Source organism: Echeneis naucrates, chromosome 1 (assembly GCF_900963305.1).
Source record: "Echeneis naucrates chromosome 1, fEcheNa1.1, whole genome shotgun sequence".
NCBI lineage: Eukaryota > Metazoa > Chordata > Actinopteri > Carangiformes > Echeneidae > Echeneis > Echeneis naucrates.
Window position 1 is genome coordinate 24247652 of NC_042511.1, and position 23632 is coordinate 24271283.

The 23632-nt window shown below is 40.2% G+C and overlaps 1 protein-coding gene across 1 annotated transcript in view; it reads right to left on the reverse strand.

The window, feature by feature from the left end:
* Window positions 1-18783, reverse strand: part of dlc1 (DLC1 Rho GTPase activating protein) — a 68066-nt gene extending 49283 nt beyond the window's left edge. The window contains exons 1-4 of the mRNA XM_029498243.1: window positions 18148-18783; window positions 15524-17444; window positions 11806-11940; window positions 11378-11491 (exon numbers count right to left, since the gene is read on the reverse strand). Coding sequence (XP_029354103.1) covers window positions 11378-11491; window positions 11806-11940; window positions 15524-17377 — 2103 coding nt within the window. The 5' untranslated portion in view covers window positions 17378-17444; window positions 18148-18783. The remainder of the gene's footprint in view (window positions 1-11377; window positions 11492-11805; window positions 11941-15523; window positions 17445-18147) is intronic.
* Between the last annotated feature and the right edge of the window lie 4849 nt (window positions 18784-23632).

Genomic DNA, 23632 nt, shown 5'->3' on the forward strand with positions numbered 1-23632 from the left:
CGTTGTGATGCAGATATTCAATCTCATAAAGGCTTGAATCAGTTTGCCAACTTTCACATTCCTGAATCTTCTTGCCTCAGTTCAGACTGTTACTGCAATAATCCATGTATGTCACTGTATACAAAGATGTGTTGGTGCTGATGATCAAAAATATCATCATGGTCTGTTCAGGACAATGGTTTTAAACAGCAAAAAAGTGTACAGCTGTAGCAAGGGTAAACCTATTGAGACAAGCGCGCACGCACACACGCACACACACAATAGGAATGCAGTTGTCAAAATTTCACATGCATAGTTTTCTTATGTGCACACGTCTTAATAAATGACCACAACAGATATCAATCCCACCAGAGACTTCTGAACGAATATCGCATCATTCTCCTCTGAATCATTGTTGATTCAGCCCTGACGACGGTAGTCTGGAGAGACATTACTGACTAAATTAAAACACATTTTGTAGCCACAGTAGGTGCTCATCATTCTGACCATGCAATATTTCCTTCTTTGGTTACGGTGTGTGTTTTCAATAACACTACAGCATCAACACAGATTTTCTGGTAAAAATAGAGCAGGTCCTGTGTGAGCGTGTGTGTGTGTGTGTCAGCAGCAGTCAGTTGGAATGCAGAGGCTCTGACTTTTAACCCACAGGTTCCTTGGCTGACCTCCACACCCCCTGACCTGTTTTAATCCACACTCTCATGAAACAATTCTGACAGAGCGAGGAAAAGGCACCTCCGCCATACAACTTCTACACTTTGTCTACATAGTTTTTCTCTTATTTAAAAAAAAAAAAAAAAAAAACTGGCTGTGATCTGCTGTTACTTGGACCTTTTTAAAACCGACTGGCTGCTGGCAGCAACTAACAAAAACCCCTCTGGACATGATCTTAAGAGAATAGTTTAACATTTATGTTTGCTTTTTTGTCAATCAACAGTTAGTGGAAAAAAAAATCTATATCATTTTATGTGTGGATGGTAAATATAAAGAGACATCAGGAGCCCGTTGTTTTATTTTAGCACAAAGACAAGAAAAAGAGGGAAACAGCTAGCCTGGCTCCATCCAAAGGAAACGAAATCTGCCTACATAGACCTTTGAAGCAGTATGTCTGGCTCCACTGTCACAGCAGCACAGCTGACCGGTCTGGTTGTGAAGCGCGTGCCAATTTTGGATCATCACTTTCATAAGGTTGCAGAAATAGTGAAAAGCAGCCTTCCTCTAATCCAAAGATCCAGAGGAAGGGACTCTGAAACTGTTCAACCCCTTCCCCCTGCACGCTCTGAGCAATATTTCCTTAATGCATCCAAAAATGTCATTTCTCTCTTCCTTTTGTTTAAACTTCTTAACATTTCTCCCTCACTCTGAGCTTCTCCCTTATCCTCTCATCAGTTTGGGAAACTTGCTCACATGCCAATGTTCAGTATATTACCTCACAGATCTTCATTGGGTTTGCTTATGTTTCTGGTACTAATCATGATCTATGACTAATATCATTTTTACCCAGCCAGTAAGTCTGCTCTGAATACTTTGAATAAGTCTTGACATTGTGAAGTTTGGCCATTATTCCCACTGGTCTTATAAATATGCTGCTGTGGAATTTCTTTATTTCCCTGAATTATCTGCTGTGACCATAAACTAGACTTAACAGATCTGATTAGGTTCTGCAGCTTTTTCTCCTCCAATTCATTTTCTGTGGGTGATAAGCAGGAGAGAATTTGAGATAAGGGCATGACTTTCATTCTTATCCATTTTTTCCACATTCACACTGTAGAGCGTGTCCAAACATGAGAAGGAAACAGAAAGGATCATTGTAGGGAAAAATGCGACCTTGGGTCTATCAAGAGAGCGCTTACATTTTATGATAAACCACCACAGGTGTGACACCGTCTGGTCTGGAGAGAGAATACAATGGCTGCTTTTATAGGTAACTTTGTTTTTGGGCTAAGTGTTGGATGATTAATGCTGGATAAGATGTTGTCTTCGTCCTAATCTGTCTTTTTTTTTGCAGCCAGTGGTTGAGCAGTCATCTCATAAACACTTTATCTAAAAATGCAAATTCTTGAGACACATTTGGTAAGCTTGTTTTGTATGCATGTGTGTACGCTGTAAAAGCAAAGGAACTTATATTTGTGGTTGTAGCTGTGGTTGTGCATAATGTGCAGGCAGAACCAGCATTTATCAATTCATGGCTCACGTTTTAAACACTTTGTGGGCACGATTCTCTCTGTGGACAAATAACTTTACAATTTATTGCAAAATAAATGACTCAAGAAGACACCAGGGAACCACCACAGCCAAAGACTCCACTGTTACTAAATCACAAGCAAAAACAGAATTACAGCAGTGAGGTGAAATTAGGGACAGATTTATATTCAGCTGTTGTACTCGTGTAATATTAGCTAACCCTCACTGAGGATGTTGAGAGACTTTTTTCCGATCACTTTTTAACTTAAGATGTTGCAGTCTTCAGTGTTCATGTTTTCAACACATAGCAACGGACAAAAAATAAGAATGTTCCTGAGCTTTTGTATTTATATTCCTGCATTACAATACACGCACCATAATTTTTTTATTCATGTGTTGTTGACACAGACCTGCTGCCATAAATACTCAACAGCTCAGTGTATTTAAACAGAGAAGATAGTTTTCCAACAAATGCACTGTTTACTCCTCCTGAGTAACATTTGTTAATAACAACCAGCAGTCACTTGGTACTCAGCTGACCAATGGTGTCATTTTCATCCCAGTCACTCGACAGAATCAATCAATCCAATCTGGGATTCAATTTAAAAGATCTACATATTCAGTTGGAATCTAAAGATTTCAGGCTGAGTGTCAATGAGAAATTGAAGAAGAAGATTGTTGAAAAACGCCACTCTTATTATTCAGCTGTGCGCTGATTGTTAAAAATAGCATCACACAGCATGATACATTTAGGTATCACTGTTCTATTCATGTGTGGATTTCCGCCAAACAATTTCTTTTTACTTTACACTGAATGACATCCATGCTAATTTTAAAATAAAGGTCTTTATTTACTCATTGAGAAAATGGCCTTGGATGATGGAAACAGTATGGGAGGTCTGCTGAGCATTAACAAGACATTTCAGTTCACCATGTGCGCCCTTCCTATTGTGTAAACACGACACCACGGGTTCCTGTCAATGACCCATGAAGTCAGTTACACACAGTATAAATCTCACCTTTACACAATGCTCTGCTTTCCTTCATAATAGCAATTGCAGTTGAATGAATGTGAGTGTGGAACCAAAGAGCCTTAACAAGACTGAATGAATTGGTACCGGTAAGTACCAGTGTTTTCATTGCACCACAGTCACATATTTTTTTCTATGTTTGTCTGTGTTCCCGCTGGCATGCCACGGTGCAGGTTGTCCCAGTGTGGGGTTGTACATGCTGTGTCAGGTGTCCACCAGAGAGCTGTAGCCTGCAGAGCACACAAGCGTCAGCTGCCTCATTTACTGCCACTAATTTACTGGAAGTAGTTTGTGTGGGGGCACAGGGGGTATGGTATGTGTTTGCTTTACACATGTGCGTAGTGGCTTACAAGCACGTGTGCCTGCATGATTAACCACTGCAGGGTCATTATTATCGCTGCTATAAGCAAGACATCTAGTAAAGAAACTTTCTCCATAAATCATTTCAGTTTTACTGAGGATTTTATTGTTACCAAGAGAAGAAGCTGTTGTTTCAGAAATAGTATTTTTTTCTGGGTGAGAATATTTAAGCTGATTGAATCTTATGCTTGATTTTAACCTACAATATTTGTGAAGATGACGACAAAGGGTGGGTGTTTTTTTTAATTTTAGACACATATCCAATTGCAGTACCAGTTTTTTACACATATAGGAATGAGAAAAATTATTCAGTCCACAATGTCATTTTTTTTTTTCAGTGACGGTGAAATTTATGTTTTTTCATCTTAGGAAATGTGGAGATCCACTAGAATTTAAACTTTTCTGAAAGTTTGAGCAAGATTTAACTTTTACGTTATTCAGACTGAAAGGTTTGGGGTTTGCTGCTCACTGACCAGTTTCAATGAGGAATTGTTTAGTCAAAGAAGAAGCAAAGAAAAGTTGGAGCGTTTAATAAGAGATAACAGAGAAGGATAATTATGGGCAGTAAAAAAAAAAGCCAACCAAAATCCAGCCTTTGCAAACAAATATGTTTTTTTCAGTGATGATCTGGCTTGTGTGTGACTACACACACTTGCCTTTCTATGTGACTGAGTTAGAGATGTTAAGCAAGCTGGCAGCATGTAGCATTTGCACAACAAACCTGAGCAGTCTGCCTCTCCTCTCTCAGCCCCACTGTCACTCTCTTAACCCCAGCCCCCCTCCCTGCACTGCAGCTGCAGTATGTGTGTGTGACCACCCATGGTCTGTGCTGGCCAAGGATTAGGGGGCTCAGGCTAACCCAAACCTTTTCTCCACCACTTAACACAAATGGCTAAATTGGTGCAGATGGCTTATGGTCATGTAAGCTGGCGGCTCCAGCACTGAATGCATAAGGTAGTTACGTGTGATAGAGAGAATATAGTGTGTGTGTGAGAGAGTTTTCGTAAGTGCAGACATATGCCTGTCCAGGGCTTTTGGAGATGTTATCTGGAGCTTATTTCTCTTTTCTGACTGGCATTAATGTGCCTGGCACTTGTAAAGGAATTTTTTCTCCATGCTCTGTCAGCCCCTGGGTGCATGTGTGCAGAGAAATGTGGGAAACAATTTCATTTAAACTTTCTCCTTCAGTGTAAGCCCCGCTACCTCTCATAGTTTCCCTCCCACATTTTAATAGTTTCCATATGACACTGTTGGAGTGTATCAACAGGAAGTGATGCGATGACTTAGTGTAATGATGCATTGGAACATTTCCTGCTGAGGAGGTATATTAGCATCCAGATGTTAGATTTAACAGCTCTTTGAAAAGAAAACAGCACTCTGTGAAATTTGGTGACATCCTAACAAACGTCTCACTAACATGCACTGACATCTTGTATTGCACTGCAACAGTCCATGTGAATGGGTGAACTTTCAGTCTTCAGTTATGGGAGGAAGTTAATGATTTTGCCAAACACCCAGTGTATGTATGTACGCACACACACACACACACACAATTACCATTAACTGAAGATTCATTCAGCCTTCAGCCATGAGACATGTTCTGTATTCTGTACATACACATTCACCACTGCATCAGGCTTCTGGTTTCAGCCAGAGTCTGGGGGATTTAGTGTTGGGGCCTTGAAGCATAAACTGTCAACAGTTGATTGGTCTTTGGAATCCATCAACGGATGAGACGGTAACCCTTCACTTGTTTGACCGGAAAACTCTTCGTCCCAACAACTGACCCGTCACCAAATTTACATTTGTCAGTATCACAGGTGAACAATCCTGATATTTTATACTGATATTTTAACTTCAATCCAGAAAATTGTTCTAAAGAAAACAAAGGTGGTTTGTTTTTAGACTTTGTTTGGTTCCAGTGTACCAAGTAATGCTTCATACCTTCATAGTTTGTGTTTCAATTTATAAATCACTGCAGATGCTTCAATTTTAATTGATCATACAAAACACAATCAACAATTACAATTACAAATATAGGAAATATCACTGTATAATTCAGACAAATTCTCCAGTTCTTCTAACAATAACAATGACAGAGTTTTAATGGGATTTTTCTGTTGGTAAGTGAAAAAGTCTAAACAAACTGATTCACTAAAGAAAGAAAACCCATGATTTTTGTATACAACATTAAAGTGCATAAAGAAGATAAAAGAAACATGAGTCTCTGGTGTTGGAAAAAAATTACATCTGCCCTTTGAAGGAGCAGGCGCTAATAAAGTGTGTGAAAAGAAGAAAAACTACTCTAAAGTGGAAAATATTCTTAAAATATTCTGTTCCTGTGTCTTACCCAAACTCACCAACACATTCAAGAGTAAACATTATTGTGACAAAAACAGTTGATTTGTCTTGTCTTTATTATGTTGGCAAGTTACTACAAGTAACACATTCAGAAAGAAATGACAAAAACCTCTGGGATAATTTTGTTCAATTTACTCTATGATTCATTTATCAGACTGATCAAGAGGCAAAATGTGTCACCTTTTCCCGCTCACCAGGTTGAATTTGGATAAGCTACATGATCCTGACTACATCAACATTACTTGCCTGTGGATTAGACACTGACATTTTTTTTTGGAGAAAGCAGAGAGTGGGTTAAAAACACAAAGGGATTAGACTGACCTCTGTAGAAAACTGTGATTACCTCACAGTGGACCTGTGGTAGACACACAGCTTACTGACTTACCAGAAAGAACAGTGGGCGAGATCTTGCGGTTTCATAGTTTTGTAACATTTGGTGAGGAATGCATAATCTGAACTATCTTCTCTAAAGGTAATGCGTTTGTCTAAACCTGGTCAGCAGAGCTTTGAATGCTGGTAACTTTACAGTAAACGCACGTCATGCACGTTCACAGTTTTAAAAGGCCACAATAAAACAATAAAACTGACAGTTGGACAGGGCTGTCAAGTGCATCTTGGCTGAAGTCATGTTGGACATTTTCATCCAGCTTGAGCAGAAAAAACATGCTCAAGCTGATTGCTCCAATTAAAACCATGAGCCACAAGCCTGAATACGTGTTGCCTAAATTGGACCCAGTTTTGGAATGCATTCCTGTGTACATGTTTCAGCATCTGTGAACATATAGTCGAGATGTATGGGCATGTGTGTGTGTTTCTCAGTGCATTGAGTTTGTTTGCTCGTTCTGTGATTTATGGCTTTTCATTATCAGTGGGCTGCAGGGGTGTTTACAGATGCCTGCATTTGCCAGTCATCCCCAAGATTTAGCATCAACAAGTGCCATCATCCTGCAACTATTCCGTGACCTCTTTACTGTCTCCTTTACATAACAGATGTGCATTTCACTTCATTGACTTTGTGCGTGCCTGTAAGACTACCAACTTAAACTTGTAAGCAACAAACACTGTGGAGAGATGTGTTTGAGCTGGATGATGAAGTGTGATTCAGCCATATGGAGTCAATAAATCTCACCAGTTAATGTGATTTAGGTGGCATGACGCAGAAAAGTGTAATGAAAACAAACACAGAGAAAGCTGCCATTTAGCACAGGGTGTAAACTTTTAGATTTATGTGACACGTGCTTGATTTGTGAAAGAACTACATGCATCACAGCACAAATCAATGAATCATGGTAAAATATTCAGTACAACAAGTCACATTAACACAGTGGCCATTTCGAGTACATTTTGGCTTTTTGGTGGGTTTTTGCTTTGTGCTCTGGTATCATTTTGTTTTCTGCTAGTTATCTGCCAACAGCAAAAAAAGAGAAATTTTAATTCAACATATGCTTCTCTCTCCTGTTCTTGGAGTGCTTTATGCAAAGCTATAGCCTTGAATTGACAGGAAAAACAAGATTTCCTTGTGGGGGTTGAGGAGAGGTTCATTTTCCACATCCTGTTCCAAACACAAGACATTTTTCTTTTTTTTTTTAAATCACAGCAGGTCTGTGTTGGTCTCCGTGTTACAGCTGTGCTCAGCAGAGAAGTGACCTTGAGGACAACAACACACTCACAAAATGGCCAGTAGTGGCTGTGACCAGACCCACTGCTGGCACCTCTTGTCCGACTGAATGGCGGTTGGTTTCAGAGCTCACTGACTCACAACTGCTTACTATAGTCAAGACAAATATGTAGAAGGCATGCGGGCAAGCACAATGTTGCCTGCTGCAAATGCAAAATTAAATAAAAGGCAGCGAAAATAACAAAACACTTAATATTTTATCCAAGTTTTGTGCAACCTTTATGCAGGTTATTCAGAAGGTGTGGTTTGGATAAAGGATGTTGACTGTGGGGCTGCCAAACCGGAACAGAGAGGAAGGACAGAGCAGCGATCTGCAAGTGACCTAAGCACGCAAACCACAGCACTTCTATTGTCCTCTAAAGCTCAGACAGATAAAGAGCCATGTACATCTATAACTGAGTGACAGGGATTACAAGCTTCCCAATTTTTTTGAAATAAAAATATCTCCTCATCAATCACTGCCCCCCCCCCCCCCCCAAAAAAAAAAAAAAAAAAAACATAACAAAACCCCTACAACCTGGAATCCAGAAATAGAAACTTAACACTTTCACAGCAGCAACCACCACAGGAGGTAACAGAAGTTGTGTTTGGAGCACTGTTGCTGTGGAGACAGACTACAGATCCACACAAAGGGTTAAAGGTTGCCACGTTATGGCATGTTTACCCAAGCCTGAGATGATGAGGGCTGGTACAGGGCAGCACCCTCTTTGTCACCTTAAGCATGATATGTAAAAGCGCCCCCATGCTAAATTTAACAGACAGCCATGCTGTGTGCCTCATTCTGCTGAAGCTGAATTCTTCGGTGGATTCTCAGTATATGTCTTGTTGGTGGGAACGCGTATCTCTGAAGGTGACTGATATGTTGTTTCCGACTGTAACATTCAGAGGAAGGTGGTCAGGGGTCAGCAGCCTCCACCCGCCTCTGTGCCTTGGCTTATCCTCCACAGTCACAGAGCTCTAAAAATGGAATCACATAACAAATGGCTGTCGCACCATGCATAACTTTGGTTTGTTACTACAGATTAAACTAATAAGGTGTGATTAAAGACTGAAGACTCCAGTTACAGACAATTACTTGATACATTAATTACCTGACCAACTAAATGTATCACTATCTATTTTGTATTAAACTGATTTTGATTTTAATTGCTTTAATATTGTCTTTATCCAAAAAAAAATTGCAGAAAAGTTGATAGCAAATATAATTGTGAGTCTTAGCACTAAATATATTAAACAGCAAAATCAGTAGATACAATAATTATCTAAGTTAATAAAGCAAATAAAATTCACCTGTTGCAACACAACAATGCAAGACAAAAAACATTGTGATACACCTGCCACACTAAGCAAGTACCTGGCTACAAAAACATTGTGAGCAAAGAATAGCAGGCCCAGCACAAGAAAAAAACACCTGCTGTGGCAAAACATCCGGCAGACATTAGCCCCACATTCGATGCAAGAATAACAACCACCTGCTGCAGGCTAACAATAGCTACCAGCTAAATTAGGAGGGAGCCAACAATCTATTCACTTTAACCAAATGTCTTATGTACAAATATGTACATATGTGCAAATGATACAGTACATTTCCAGCGAATACCTTCTCATTACTGGTTACATAAAAGACAGCATGAGTGCATGCATGGAACAATCACACCAAAGTGTGACACTAAATACCAAGAGCTGTCAGTTGGACAGTAATAACAGAAACATCTTGCGTAACCCAGGAATGCAAACGCACAACCATAAAGGCATAACAGATCACAGCCGTTCTACAAACTTTACTGATTAACAAAATAACTAAAATATTCACACACACAAGTCCTTTGTAATCATCCACAAGACAAGAGATCAGAGTAATTTCTTTTCTCTTGACTTTCTAAAACAATATGCTTGTGTCATTTTAAATAGAGATTTGGAGATATGGACTATTGAGTGTTGATTGATGGAAAAAAAATCTCTAATAACTGAGCGAAACATGCGTTTAGAAATCTTTGTCAGCGTCCAAGAAATCTCAACAGTGCAAATGTATTCGGTCTCTTAATAACCATTGTAAGCATTTGCAACATTTAATTGTGCCTTCAAGTATTTTTGGGTAAGTTTCGAAGATCTTTGCTAGCCCAAATTTCTAATACCAAAGGGTTCAGTTTTTCTCTTGTCTAGCAGCTGTACAGCAAAGATCACATTCACGCAGATCTGCTGAGATGGAAATTCCTCTAGCAGGCTCTCTCATCTCTGCAGAGGATTTCTGACGTTCTGGTGGGGTGAACACTGACTCTCTTGCCTTGTCGTTCAGTAAAAAAAAAAAAAAAAGAGTCCCCCAATAGTTTCTGTAATGGAAAGTACTGGGAGAAAGGACAAGGTTTAGGCCACATTATCCTCTGGGATTTAATTGATATCAGCGGCATCAACAGCTTCACATTCACGTCCTAGGTACATTTTATGGTAAAACACTGCTTTTATTTCAAACTTGACTTTAAAAGAAATTAACATTTGATAAAAATCACGTGCTTGAATAATCCATAATCTTATGCTTGCTGTGTTCTTGATATCAATTTACTGTCACGCAAAAAACTACTGTGATGTTTGAATTTCAGACATGAACTCAGCCCTGTTTCTTCCTCCTCACATCTGCCTTGTGTTTACATCATCTAAAGGATTTGCATTGTCTACCTAAAAAGATTAGGTGGCAGTCACAAAATTTTAAGTCTGAAAGGACTCAGCAGACCCTTACAACTATTAACCACTGAGAATCCCCTTCATGAAGTCATCATGTGTTTGGCCTCAATCAATCACCCCTCAGGGACATCCACTGTAAAAAGCCTCCTATTAGGTGCAGTGAAAGCAGTGTTTACCTAAGCTTAGTGAGTTACCTTGGGTTACTGCAGGAATGGAGACTGTGGGAACAGTTGACTCCAGATATAGTACTGATTGGTGCATTTTAAATTATTCAAGAAAGATACTTATTTTGGACAGGAAAGCTGCGATGTCCCAGAAGACAAAGCAACGTCAGGAAGGATTGGAGAGATAATTAAGGAATGTGGGATGTCCTTTTTGTCAGGGAATTCTGTTGTTTCCACAGGTTGCAGTTCTTGTAGAGACAGAAGCATCTTGTCGGAGAACCTCTTCATTTCAGGTATTTATATATGTAAAAGCAGTTACGGATAAAAGTTCCCTTGAATTGGCCAGCAGCCTCGTTCACTTTGCCTTTACACGACAGACAATGGCAGAGCAAAGGCTGACAAAGTCATTAAGTGAGCATGCAAAGGGTTTGAAGACGCATGTCTCACTTGAAACGTGCCCCCTCTCCCTCCCCCTTGCCCTGGCTTTTCACCTCTTAGACCCCCTTTCTGACCCTTTTGTTGGGGCAAGGGGGTCTAGATGTTTGGAACCAGCTAATTATAGAGGTTTAACGTCTGCTTGGCTAAGCCCTAAGTGCTGGGAGACATTCCTACAATAGGGAAATTCACTATAAGCATCTGGCTGTGTACGCCCTCTCTTACGCCCTCGGTTTAATACATCACATGAGACTATATACTATAATGCATAGAATCTGCCGAACAGTAGTGCTATGCACATTTAAAAGCCAAAGCATCTTTTTTTCATTGTTATATCATGGACACAAGAAAAAAAAAAAAAAACAGAAACCATCATGATATAGTGACGAATTTGGTGCGTATATCTGTGTATGTGTCAAACACATACACATAACACGATCACAATATACTTACAAATGTAAATAGATAGCTCATAGCTCCTGACTTACCCCACTCTTAGGTTTTGCTCCAAGGGCAAAAGCAGGTCCTGTGGCGGATGTGGCAGAACCTTGAAGATGTGTTGAGTTTTGTGTTGCTGCTGGTACAGATCCTAAATCCAACTCCTGCACATTGGAAAGACAAAGATGTAAGATATTCACAGCTGATAGAAATGTTGTTTTGTTGGGAAAAGGGCAGAAACCTGTTACTTTATATTAGAGTGTATTTTCTTATCTTGGTAAATTCTGTGCTGTGCTGATAAACTCGCATCTTTTGCCTGAATAAAGTGAACAAATTAATAATGCCCCCTAGTGGTCAGGAGAAGGCGAGGGAAACAAAAGAACAAACAAATACAGACATGTCCATCTGAATCTATGAGATGCAGCTAAAAGTCAGGTAGATTTCTAATTAGCAGGAGAAATTAGTTGCAAGTCTGTACCAGGTGTTGTCGTCGATGCTGGGTGGGGTTGCTGTCCATGGAGGAAGTGGCACTGAGGGCATTCTCAATTTCTTGGTCCAACTGATCCAGCTTCATTAGCAGCAAAACCATTGAGTCCAGTCGAGCATGTTCACGCTGAATACAGAATAACATTTTTGGTAAATAGTTTCATTGCATTGACCACAGAATTATAGCAGGACAAATTATTATAGATAAAAACCCTAAACAGCAACTTTCATCACAGCCCTGATTAATCTTTCAGGAATATGACTTCAAATTTTTATGTTTTCCAATTAGTCCTCTAATTTGTACTGTTAAAATATCCAGCAAAACACTGTGATAACAAGTCTCATACTGACCTCAGGTGGTGTAACCAAAGTAAAACAACTTCAATGAGAAACCCTCGAGCCCACCATCACAACCCACATGCCACCCTGCGCTCTGTTGACCCGTCAGTCTCTTTTTTAATTTTAGCTTTAACATATAAAAACTATTTTCACAAGTTAGGAACAAAGAGTTTTAATTTCCTCCTGGATATCTTTTATCCTGGTTTGGGGTGTGGCTCTTTGTGAGCTTCTTCCCAGAAAGGAACCCCCAAAGAATTACATGGCCCACCTGGCTCATGCGTTTTCATATGCTGCATCTGTCCCAAAATGTGACATATTAAAGAGATCACATCACAGAAAGGTCCTGCAAAGTGGCTGATGTGGCTCGATCCTGCTCCAGTTAAGGTTACAGTTGGTGTGTGCAGATGACAGCATTCATATGAGCCGAGCTGTGACTAATGCTAATGTGTGCGCCGTTGACAGGCTTGTGAGTCCCAGATAAAATCTGCAACATGATAAACAGGCCACAGACTCAGCCTGTGACTGCCTCCCAGCTGCATCTGCACTAACATCTTGTGACATAAGCTTACATTTATTTTCCAGTTAGACCCCAATTAGCCTGTCCAAAGCAGCTCGTATCGGGTCTGCTGAGAACGCACATAGACAGTGTGTGTTCTGGAAATGTGTCTCATATTGATGCCTTTATTGGCGTTCCTATTTAGCAGCAGCGTGCGTTATTACATTCTGTCTCTTTGGCACAGTTTCACAATGAAACATTGTGTCGTGGTAAAACAATGACATCTTTACGAGGCCTCGCTGAATGAACAAAAGCATCTGGCTCGAGATGGCAAAAACAACCACAAAACGGCAGAGTAAAAACAAGTGCACAGCAATGTCAGGAGACTAGTGGAGGCAAATGTTTTTCTGGGGCCATTCTGGTGGTTTGGGTGTTCTCAGAAGGTTTCTTTTCTCCCTTTCCCATCTTTTGAGGTTTCTGTTACATTCCTCTGCGCTTCCTGTTTTTTGAGATGGGAGACAGTTCCCACACTGTTTGAACTCTTAGACCCCTCCTTCCCCTTTGCTTTCTCTCTTTTTCAAACCCCCCCTCACACTCGTTTCTCAAACCTGTCTATTAAACTGGGCTTTCTTTCTCTGCTGTACTATGATTAGCATGCAGACAATTAGGTGCTAAAACATTGCTGATTTTCTACAGGGGAGATAGACCATTCATAAATAATAGCCAATATTAATTTCTTATTCATTTATTTTTTAACAAATAGAAATAGAAGAAGAAAGAGCACTGAAACAGTGACACAGTGACACTGAGATGGTGCTGTCAAGTTGTCTACTGTTAGATTAATGGCTGTTGAGCCAGTTTGGTCCTGAGGTCAGGATAAGGCATGTAACAAAGCTCAGTATCAGAATAATCTCAAACCGCTATGCAAAGGAGATGGGTTCATTTTACAAACTAAAACTGAAATAACAACAACACTGTTCACTCGGACCATTGTGATTTGTTAGTACGATGGACAAATCCAAACTCATGCTGCCATTGACAACGCATACCAACATCAGTTATTATTCTGGATATTCTGGAGCTTTTTCTTACGTGAAATATTGTATGTTCCGTTCCTTGGGTTTCCTTACTCCTCTGTAAAGACATTTTCTTGATAAACAGGGTTCATACAGAATGTAAGTAAACCCATTTGGTCGATGGACTGCCTTTTTGCCTTCTACTTGCAAGGTTTAAAGCCTCTTTTTGAATTCCAGGAGCCAAGTTTTCTTTTGAGCAGTTAATCCAAAGTTTTAAAGTCACCCTAAAACTTTAATTGGATCCAGTGTTAATAAAATGCAGCACTAGTTTTTCCACGTCTCCACATTGGTTGGACTGTGCTCTCTCATTTTTGGCAGCTGATATGGGTGACATCATCATTGGTCATGAATAAGAAGACCTCCGCAGCCTCTATGCAAGCATATAATAATGATAATAGATTAAATACTCTCGGATCATACAACTCAAGAACCTCGCATGACCAGAGTGACATTGTATATTGCATCATGCAAATAGTTTGAATAGTTATGTATATTTCTCACTCACCTCAGGCTTTCGAGTCAACATAAAAAAAAAAAATTGTTGTCTTTTACAATTGTGTGCTAGTTTGAATCAGCACCCAGATCAGCACACAGTTCGTGATATAATATCACAGGATTCATAGCCAGGCATTTCTGAGGTAGTTGTTAGGATTATTTCAATGTTCCTGTTCTGCACTTCATAAAACAACTTATGGAAAACTTTACTTTAACTCCCACATTTAACATTTATAATCAGTATACATCTGTATACTCAGTATAATAACTCAATTAACATTCAATTACATTAACAGTTGTTGTTAGCAGATATAAATGGTTATGAGCATATTTGTCAACAACTAGAACATCTCATGCAGATATCCATTTAGTCGGTCTAATGATTATTAAAAGTTAATAAACGGTTAATATGAAATCTGTCTTTTGGGGCAATTTGTAATTGTTGATAAATACTGCGAAATAATTTAACATAAATTACCTCATAACTGTTAATGACTACTCTCTTGATAAAGCATTTGTTAAATGTTTTATAAAAAACAATTTTCAATGCCAAATTGACAATGTTAAGCAATTTCTTCCTATAACTGGACACCAAGCCTTTACAAAGTTACTACTCTGAAAACGACCGAAGGATAGGCTTTTCATATTGAACAGTACAAGAGTCAGTGTTTACAAGAGCTATCACAAGGAAACTTTCCACAATGTGGTATTTGTCTTAATGACATGCCTGCTTAATGCATGCTGCAGCATAAATAATAGATTTCTTGTTTTCATTCTAAGAGAACTAACGCTGAAACAACTAAATGTGAATAAATTCAGCAGCAGTCCACCGGCCTTTGCTTTTCTGCAGTACCATGTCTCAAATTAATGAGCTGCTTATTAGGTTCTTTTGGTAATGTGCTGTGCCCAACAAGCTCACTGGCCAGCTGTGTGTAAACAGTGCAACATATAGGAGAAAGCTCAGCCTTTCCTCACTCGAGCCTCCAACGCTCCTGCATTCATAGTCCTCATGCCCTTATAGGACCTTGTTTTGCAATGAGCGGTTGAGAAAGAGTAAAACAGTTCACAGACCCCCCCCCCCCCACACACACACACACAGATCTGAGCATGTGAGAGTGATGTCATTGTTTTCCTAGACGTTTGCCAGAGTGTGGGACAAAAATTATTTGTAGGCTGTTTATGTCTTGTTTTACTTCATTTTAAGATAGAATCTAAATTGAACTACATAGACGATAATAGAAAACCAATCACACAAACACTGCCAAAATGACACTGCATCCCTTCTACATTGTACTCAGCCTTACCTTTCTCATGCGCACTTTGACCACATTGTCCTCTTTCACTTCTCCAGGCTCATTCAATCCATCTAAAAGCGGACTGGCAGATTGTACGTCGCTGTAAGTGACTGTGTGCGCGGCTTCATCTGTTTTCTCCATTCGACAGAGTGTCGATCCCGGTCTGTGGTCGTCCCTCTGACCATCTGCCACCTCAGAGCCAGGTGACTCACTGAAGTAACGACCAGAGGCTTGGTTGCCATGGATTCTCTCTGATGAGAGCTCATGTTTGACCTCTGCACAGGACGATGGCAGGTTTTTGCTGTGCAGCTCGGAAACATCTTGTTTTATATCCATATGGGAAGACTGAACATCTGAATTTTGGGTGACATTCAAAGCAGTGTTCTTTTGAGGATCCGGTACCGAGGTGTCATTTGGCTCTGTGTAGCCAACTTCTAGGATAGTGTCCAGCTTTGAACTACTTTCCTCACAAACAACCAACTCTTTGGACACGGAGCGGTCACCCATGTCTTCTTTTGAGTCCACACACTGGTCTACACACTGACTGTTATTTGTCTGCGTGGGGTATTTTACTGAACATCCAGTATCTGCTTGTTCAGGTGACACATTACTGTTAGCTTCTATAGAGCAGCACTGACCTTTGAAACAAATATCGGGTGATGTGATTGGCCCATTCCTGGCATCTTCTGTTTTCACACCGCTTCCTGCTTTTGCACCTTCTTCTCCACGAGGCCCACTCATCCCCATTATTTCACTATGAGGCTGTTCCAACAAAGTCTGGCGTAATATTTCACAACCGTGAGGCTGATCCAATTCCCCAATGTAGTCATGATGCTCTTGCTCTCCCCATTCTTTTTCTCTTAAGTGATGTTTTAGTCCTGTATTTTCATTTTGAGTTTCTCGGCCATTTAATCTATCCAACTTGTCAGCAGAATGTGCGCTGCAGCTTTCACTTACGCCTTGGTCCCTTTTTGCTTCTAGCCCAAAAGTCACAGCTAGTCCCAAAGACTTCTCAGCTGGCGACATTACTTCTTCAGCCTCCATCACGTCACTTGTCACAGTGTGGCGCACATCATCGAGTAGATTTTCATGTGCACCATCATGCTCAGAGGCACAAATCATACCTTCCTCAACATCTGGGAGGTCAGTTTGGGGTTCCAGTTCTACAGCCGGGGACTGATTTAGTGTGGCCTCAGAGATTTCAGGAGGTCTGCTGTAACCCTCTGTATGGCTCTCCTTTGTGTCCTGAGGCTTTGGAGGTTTGCCAGGCTGGTCACCAGCAGATTCAGACAGTGGAAGCCCATTGTTTGCAGAGATAGAGATGCATTGTTGCTCTTCATGAAAGATATGTGGCTTTGTAAAGACATTATCGTCATTACAAATGCTGTGGCTGTGGCTCCTCTCTGTGCCAACTTCACCTTTAACGTCAATGGGTTTCATGTTTTGATGGCTGCTAGGGTTCCCCACGTTTGTGGCTTGGAGAGGCTGTGATTCAGAGACCCTTTGGAGACTGTCAACATCCACCGACTCATAAGGGCCCTGAACGGAGTCTTTCTGAAAATCCGGTGGAACGTTTTCATTGTTTTTCTTCAGCTTCGACTGTTCTGATTCTGTAATGTCATTTCCAACAGATGTCGTGATTTTGGATGTCTGCAGGTCTTCTGCAGGCAATTGATGGCAGCCCTCTGGCATAGAGGCACACCTAGTCCGTCGACCCTGTTTGGAAACTCCTGCTCCCATCCAAGGCCCTTCGCCATCAACTCCATGACAACAGACCAGATCTAAATCATCATAACTGTACTGTAATCCTGAAGGGTGAGTCACATGCTCTTCCCAACTTCTTTTCCGTATGGCAACTGGCATGGTGGACAGCCAGTGCTATCCCATAGAGCTGCTTTTCACACCGGACAAAAATGAAGAACCAGATCTGCTGTAATCGAGAAGAGAAATATAAGGATAAGCAACATTCAGTGACTCTAAGTTATAAGTTAACATTAAGAAAGTGCAGATGACAGCGTGGCAAATAAAGTAAAAGGCTAGGAGAAGCGAGTGGAAGTTCAAAAGGTGCATTCACAGTTCCGTGGAAAGCATAAACCCAGCTGGGTGAGTATAAAATGACAGGAACCCCTGTTATGCTAATCTAACAGGAGAAAGCTGATATTTTCATGCTGACCCGTCCTGGACTTCACATTAGAGAAGCAACACTGAAAACTCATGTTGATGTGGATGCAGAAATGTCAAGAAGCAAAGCAAAACATTGCAGCCTCAACTCTAAAACACCAAGATAGCCCTCAAGATAAATGTAGACGTGTTGTTTACGTTTTAACATCTATATGTATATATTGAACTGCAACCAAACCAGTTTGTCAAATTACGCTGCAATCGTCCAATACACACCGAAACTTATTTAACTTAAGTAAAAAAAAAAAAAAAAAAAATTGCCAGCGTTGGTTAACTGTAATTCTGAACTGAATTCCATGCTCACAAATGATGTCACTAAAAGAAAGCAGTCTTAGTCAGTGTCCCTGAAGAGCCAGCTCCTTGCAACAGAACAGTGTGGGATCGATCACAGGAAAAACACACTTTTCAAACAAATCACACAGTTCAGAGGCATGAAATAGGTACGTTTTCACCTTTGCTTCTTCAGAGGTAGAACTATGGTCATCAGCACCTTCAGCACCATCAGCACCTTCTGCAATGCCTCTGTACCTGGCTATTAGTTTGGTCGGAGAGGTCACATAGAAAGTCCAAATGTATTCGCTCCTTCAACTTTCCCTTGAACCAACAGCAAAAAGGACACCTGAATACATTTCAGATAATTCATTTGGAATACAAACATTTACTTCTTGCAGATTCTTGAGTGCTGGCACCGTATTTTTCATCAATAATCCAACATATGTGTATTAGTCATGAAATACCAGGTGACAATCCAACAAATAGAAGATCAAGGTTCTGTTATGAGTACAGTTGTCCAAAGATGTTTCGCCAGCTGGTTTCTCATTCATCCGCCGAAAGCAATCCACCCACGTTTGGGTAACATGTATCCATCTCTTTTTGAGTGACTTGACATACGTTTTATTTGGTAAACAGTCCTCAGTCTAAGTTGCTGCAAGCAATTTCCTGGACTGTAGTCAGTATCTTCGCTGTAACACTGTTGGACAGGCAGTGAATCCGCCAAAGGCAGGCAGAAAGCCGGGGAACAGTGAAAAGTCCAGAGACAACTTCCATCTTGATCACATTAGGGATTTTTGCTGACGCTGAATGCCAAGGAGTCGGGGTGGTGTAAGAGGGGCTGGGTTTTCTTTTCCCCACTCCACCCCTCTCTCCTCCGTTCTATCCCTTTTCTCATCGGGTCTCCTCCCCGTTGATTTTGACAGCGAGTCTGAGTCACATCCCAGGAGCCCCGTCCCCCGTCTCACAGCTCTCCCAAGACACTATACATATTTATTCCCCACACCCACTTCCAATGTACTTCTCTCTGCCGCTTCAGAAATTTCTTCTGGAGTCTTCTTTCAAAACTTGTGTCCCTCTCTTTTTTTTTTTTTCCTCTCTCACTGTGTACTTTGTCCTCAGCTTGCTATTCCGCTGAACTGGGCAACACTCCCGACAGTTGGTTTTGATTAGTAACCGACAGGCGGCTTCGAAAGACTTCTGGCTGTGGGCCAAGACAGTTTGCGCTTATGTTTAGGTAGTTATCTGAGGCATGCTTTCTTTTAAAACAGTTTGTCATTTTGTAACTGTACAAGCATTCTTAAGCAAACACATTGGCCCTGATGAAATAAAATACAGGGCTAGATATCTTTTCAACGGTGCTTTAGGAATGCATTTTTACAATATGACCACTGAGAAAATATTCTATAACAATGAGAAAAACATGGAAAGTGCCCTAAATCTGATATCTTTGTTTTAAAAAGGAGACCACAGAATTTAAGAGACCAAAGGCCAGCAATTCATTTCCAAATATAGTCATTTTTCAGATGCACCTATTGGAAAGAAAAGCCAAAGTCAGACACATTGGCACTTGATGTTACCAAGACCATTTAGGACAAAAAATTATCAGCAGATTTTGGCTTTAAGCTTCTTCCCTTTTCCTTTCCCATTGCGCAGACTGCCATTCAAACAAATGGTGCTTATCTCACTAAAGCTCGAGCTGTGACTAGATTTTATCAAGACAATTCTTTGTAAGAAGAATCAGCTGCACAAAAACAGCAAAACATTAACAAGGACGCTCCAAGCAAAAGAGAAAACTGGAATGAAGCCCCCTCCAACTACCTCTGCAACCCTGGCCTCTGACCTCTGGGTCATCCAGATGTGACGTGAGGCTCTCAATAGTCTTTTCTTGGGGGCCTTGCTGGGAAATGGTGCACTGCTGTCTGTTTGGCTCTCCAGGGACACAGCCATACTCAAAGGGGAAGGATCCAAGTTCAACAAGAGTCTTTGGAGACAGATCACATGATATGCTCTGTGGTTATGCTGAGTGCAGTGTAACGAAATGCAGATCTTTTCAGTCACAGTAGCTTCCATGTGGATATGGCTAATGATCGAATTGCAAAGGCAGATAGAACAGAAATCAGGCTATCCACTTATTACATCGTGAGGACATAGGCCTATAATTTAAAAAAGTAGTCCCCCCTACTGCCAATCAGACCATCCTGCATGACCACAGGGAAACCCATTAGATCCATTAGAAACATTGTGCAAGCACATGTTTAATCAACTTATGTGGGACCAGCTGCCCATCAGCAATATTTCCATATGTGTTGCTTTTGTGCGTGCTGCAAGCTTGAAGAGTAAGCACATAATCGGTGAATCTTGAGTGTCTGTATTGAATTTCATGCCAAGCTGTCTTAAATCGTTAAGATGCCGTATTTCAGGATTGGCTATGGTGATCGTACCTATCAGCAGGCATTTCCCTCCTTAGAGCAAGGCTGCTAAAATGTCTACACATGATTCACTGTTAAAATAGCTTTCCACTTATTGTACAAAGCGACTGTGTCTTCACAAAACTTTCTGATGGTAAGAGCTGAAACGGGCTCCCTTTTTGTGGCAATGCAGCAGCCTATTCTGGAACCTATCTAAATACTTACGTAGATAGTTATTTCTTTGAAAGAGAATATTTATTTGCCCTTACGACTCATCATTACAGGCCAGACTGCCAAAGGCCCACATCACAGAGGACGAGCATGAACATTCTCATAGGCATGCAGCATCATTGGTCACGTGTCTACAGTGGTCACATACATGGTTAAGAAAGACCTATTCATGATTCACCCTATAATCCCCCACTGTTCGAGCTTTTTAAGTGGACCAGTGAGGGCCCAAAGGAAACAGCCTCACATTCCTCACTGATATAGTTTATTATTGGAAGAATAAGCCAGCCTAAATCACTGGCACCAAGGAACCAGGAGTGTTTGCCCATGTAGGAAAATGTAGGTGATGCTTGTAGGGGAAGAAAAAAAAAAAAACACAAAACAAAACAAAACAGTTCCTCCCATAATTGAGTCATTTTGAGTCACTGGATATACAAGGACTCCTTTGAGAAGATTTTGTTGGCCCCTTTTTAAGGTTTCTTAAAATAACAGTTTTCTACTGTATTTGGCAGGCATTCATGCAGAGCTACAAAAATGAAACGTGGGTTCATTTACACTAAAAAGAAATTTAAACAAAATGCCAGAATCTCTTCTTATGATCTATAAATAAGTTCAACAAACCACACCAAGATCCTTGCAATCCTTTCCTGTCACTTCATATGCCCTGTGGTTAACTCCCTTTTTCAAAAGGCCAGAGTCATGCTGGCTTAAATAACAGTGTTCGAGGCCTGGGTGGGAACTTGAGCAATCTTCAATGAAACATCCAAGTGTAGATGATGCAACTTAAGTGTGCATAAAGAAAACAGTTAAGTGTTACTTTGCTGTCTTAATGAGAAAGTTAATCGTCGGTTGATTTTAACTTGCCTTACTCATGTAGGTCTAAATGCAAGATGTTGTTGTGGGAGCAACTGAGGCAGTTGCCATCTACTTTATATGGGTTATAGTGTGACTGTTACTGTGGGAACAGGAAGTCCAAATTATTAAAGATACAAACCCTAACAGGCTAGAATAATCTTCCTGTGAGAGGGTCTGTGTGTGTATACACAGGAGGACATTATATATGTGTGCGTGCGTTGTTGTGTTTGTCTATAACTGTGTGTGTGTCTGTAGCATGCTGTTTCGATGGTCAAGTTTGATGAGACTTCTGTCATCTGGACCTTATATCTTTGTGACGCCAATGGAAAATACTGTCTCTTACACAGTGTTCACTTTGTACCATCTGTTTTCTGTTTTTGAGAAGTCTCACGTGAATAAAAGGCCTGAATGATCTGCAGCCTCAGTGTGTCGCTGTAGGAGTCGCTGCTCTTGGGAGAAAAATAAAGCATTTACAGTCACACTTACGTTCTACACTATTTAGTGAAACCTATCAGGGATTATACACTTCACATCAGCAAATTTAATAACATGAACACAAATCATGTTGTAAGAAAAAAACAAAACAACACTTCACTTACTATTTACTTACTTATGTTGCCTTGAACTTATTTATTCAAAGCATATCAAACAATTTAATATTTATTATTATATTATTATTATTATATTTATAATAATAATAATAATAATAATAATAATAATAATAATAATAATAATAATAATAATAATAATAATAATAATAATAATAATAATAATAATAATATATTAATGTTAGTAACTTATTTATTAAATAATGTTGGGGGTTGTAAACACAATTGGCCATTTGAAGAGTAATAATATTTGGACACTGACTTATCTTTCTTTTAAGAAACATCAATCATCTCGATGTTTTTTGGAATTTAGGATAGGGCTGATGCTCACATAAACAGCTTATCCCAAACAAGACTTTGAGACCATAAAAGTAGAGTGAAGGTTTCATGGTGTCATCCTGGAACCAGCTGGAATCAACAAAAAGTGCACATTCTGCTTCCTCCAATTGTAATCTTATTATCCATCGATTATCTTCTTTCATCACAGATATGCTGTATCATCCTGGAAAATCTATCTCTCACTTCTGGATACCTTTTTTTTTTTTTTTTAATTAAAAGGTTTTGGGTGTGGTATCTCTTTTATATAGGTATACCGTGTGAAAAGAAAATACAGTAAATGTTCTGCTCTCACATTCTACCTGCATCTCAAACAGACAGTCCCATATGGATCAGGACATGGCCACATGGCAACAGCAGCTGGAGTCCATTTGTGCATTCTGGCTTCAACACATGGCCCATAACCCAATAACCAACCGCACCTGAGCATGTTCGCTCACTTCTGTAAGGCAAGCAGACGTTTGAAGTTTTAACTCTTTTTTGGTCAAATACCTAACTTGTTTTCAGATGTGTGCTTTTTCTTTTCATTTATCCAACTAAAACTAAACTACATCTACATCAAAATGCACTGTTTGTAAGGAATCTACTTTGAAACTGAAAGGTGGGCAACTTATCACAACCCTTTCCAGCTATTTTTGGAATTCGGAATCATCCAAAGTGGGAAACTTTCTGAATCTAGAAAGTATCTCAGGAGACGGACCATAATATTCATCTTCACGTCTTGTTTATGAGGAATGATTCTTGAGCTCTGAGGGCCAAGATAGGGATGCACCACAGTCCCCCACCCTCCCACCTCGGACTGCTGAACACATGCTGTGCTGGCATTAACTCTTCCAGTGGAGATCCAGGAAAATGTGTTGTCCTTGGACACGGTTGCCACAGCAGCATCAGCAGCACATAGTTGAGACCAAGAGTCAGGGGATACGAGGCCAGGAGCTGTTTCATCATTTGATGAGAGGGACTTCTCAACAAGATAAGTTTCCGCTCCATGTTACTTCAAATTTTCTTTCCAAATGTAAACTCCCAACATCTGTGCTTGTTCTCTCGTGTACCTACGTTATTACTGGTCCTGCGACATTCTCTCTATTTTACATTCACACATTCAAGTGTTAATTATGTGTATTTCAGTGGAATAATATACTATACAAAATAAAAATAATAGGATTACAGAAATTATGCAATGGTCATTAATTCAGTTTCAAAAGCAACTGGCTAGAGTAACAAGTTGA